The sequence below is a fragment of the Microtus ochrogaster genome, chromosome 17 (genome assembly GCF_000317375.1).
Source record: "Microtus ochrogaster isolate Prairie Vole_2 chromosome 17, MicOch1.0, whole genome shotgun sequence".
NCBI classification, from domain to species: domain Eukaryota; kingdom Metazoa; phylum Chordata; class Mammalia; order Rodentia; family Cricetidae; genus Microtus; species Microtus ochrogaster.
In genome coordinates, this window is record NC_022019.1 from 14,949,596 (window position 1) to 14,951,292 (window position 1,697).

At 52.9% G+C, this 1,697-nt stretch overlaps 1 protein-coding gene across 1 annotated transcript in view; it reads left to right on the forward strand.

Annotated features, from left to right (window-relative positions):
• Positions 1 to 1,697, forward strand: part of Blk (BLK proto-oncogene, Src family tyrosine kinase) — an 18,213-nt gene that overhangs the window by 4,541 nt on the left and 11,975 nt on the right. The window contains exons 4-5 of the mRNA XM_005355534.2: positions 27 to 125; positions 1,270 to 1,373. Coding sequence (XP_005355591.1) covers positions 27 to 125; positions 1,270 to 1,373 — 203 coding nt within the window. The remainder of the gene's footprint in view (positions 1 to 26; positions 126 to 1,269; positions 1,374 to 1,697) is intronic.

Genomic DNA, 1,697 nt, shown 5'->3' on the forward strand with positions numbered 1-1,697 from the left:
ATTTCTGTCTCCCCTCTTCCCACTAGCACTGGAGACTGGTGGCTGGCCAGATCGCTCATCACCGGAAGAGAAGGCTATGTGCCCAGCAACTTTGTAGCCCCGGTGGAGACCCTGGAGGTAGAAAAGTAGGTGGATAAATTGCCTGGAGTCAGAGGTGTCAGGGCTGCTCTAGCCGTTCTGAATATAGCAGGGCCAGGGAGAGCTGATAGTGGCTGTTGATGAGGGGTTGTGAATTGGAGGTTCTGGATCTTGCCTAACACACTGAGGGATACTCAGGGAGTCTGTCTGTCTTCTCATCTGAAGGAAGGGACACTCGCTTCTTGGCTTCTCTGGGTGAGACTATCCCCAGTGCCTGGTCCCCTCCAGAATCCACAGCAAGGTTCTATGTGACCACTCATCCCCAGAGGATTTCTTCAGAGTTCTCCTCACCAGCTTCTGTACACAGGGAAGGTGCCCCTCGGCCACTGACCTACTCCCTCACATGGCACAGAGACATGGGCACGCACCACATCATGGTGGCAACACTGCCTCCTTCCCTTCCCACACACCATGAGCCCTGGGTCTTTCTCCAGAACCATGTTGTATTAGTTATGTCTTTTGTCCCTATTTTAAAAAATACAGTCGGGGGGGAGGTATTTTAGTTCATTGTTTAAGAGAGTACAGTCCATCCTGATGGAAAAGACAAAGTAGAATTCATGGTGGCAGGAATGTACAACTGGGGACCTCTCACATCTCGGTGGGCCAGGAAGCAGCCAGAGTTCTGGCAGGAAAGCTGAGCTGACTTGTTGCCTCAAGCGACACCCCCATGACCTCCAGTTAGACCTCGTATCTCAAAGGTTCCACAACCTTCCAGATGGAACCACTCGCTGGGGACCATATAAGGAGCATTCTACATCTGACCACAAGTGCTAACGTCCCCGTGCTAAGGAGAGGGGACTTGGGAAGAGTCCAGGCCCAGAAAGCCCCTGGCAGTACCGTTATTCACTCGGATGACAAGACAATGGCAACCTCATGACAACTTCTGGTGCCAGGGGGAGGGTAGTGGATTGGGTGTGATTTTGCCAGGGGCTTTCTGGACCAATAGAGGTCACATAACCCATGTTCTCATTTCATCAGGGAAAACATGAGCTTAGAAGTTGTTGGGAGACAGGATGGAATGGGGTTGCAGGGACTTTGGGGCATCTAACTTAACAAGATGTGAGGAACATCTCAGGATAGACTTGGGGGCACCCCCAACTCTGAGGCACACCCACTGTTGCTGTTTTCCAGATGGTTCTTCAGGACCATCAGCAGGAAGGATGCTGAGAGGCAGCTGCTGGCTCCAATGAACAAGGCTGGCGCCTTCCTCATCAGAGAGAGTGAGAGCAATAAAGGCAAGTCTGGGGCCTCACCGTCTTGCTCTGTGTGATCCTGGGAAGCCCCTACTGAGGCCTCTGTCTGGAGTGGGAGGGATCCCTGATGGCTTCTGTCCTGTGTCCCTGCCTGGGGGTTGGCTTTGAGGCTGTCCACACCTGCTGTTTTCCTGGCCCCCGAGACTGACACCCCTAGGATCTGGATGGTGGGGCAGTGGAAAGCCCTGTGCCGCCGTGGTCATAGCTAAGGGAGGCAGATGGGGGCTGAGGAAGTACCACATAGCTCCCAGTCCCTGACACACTTTGAAATCAAAGACTCAAGAAGCTCAGAGGATCTTTAAAAAA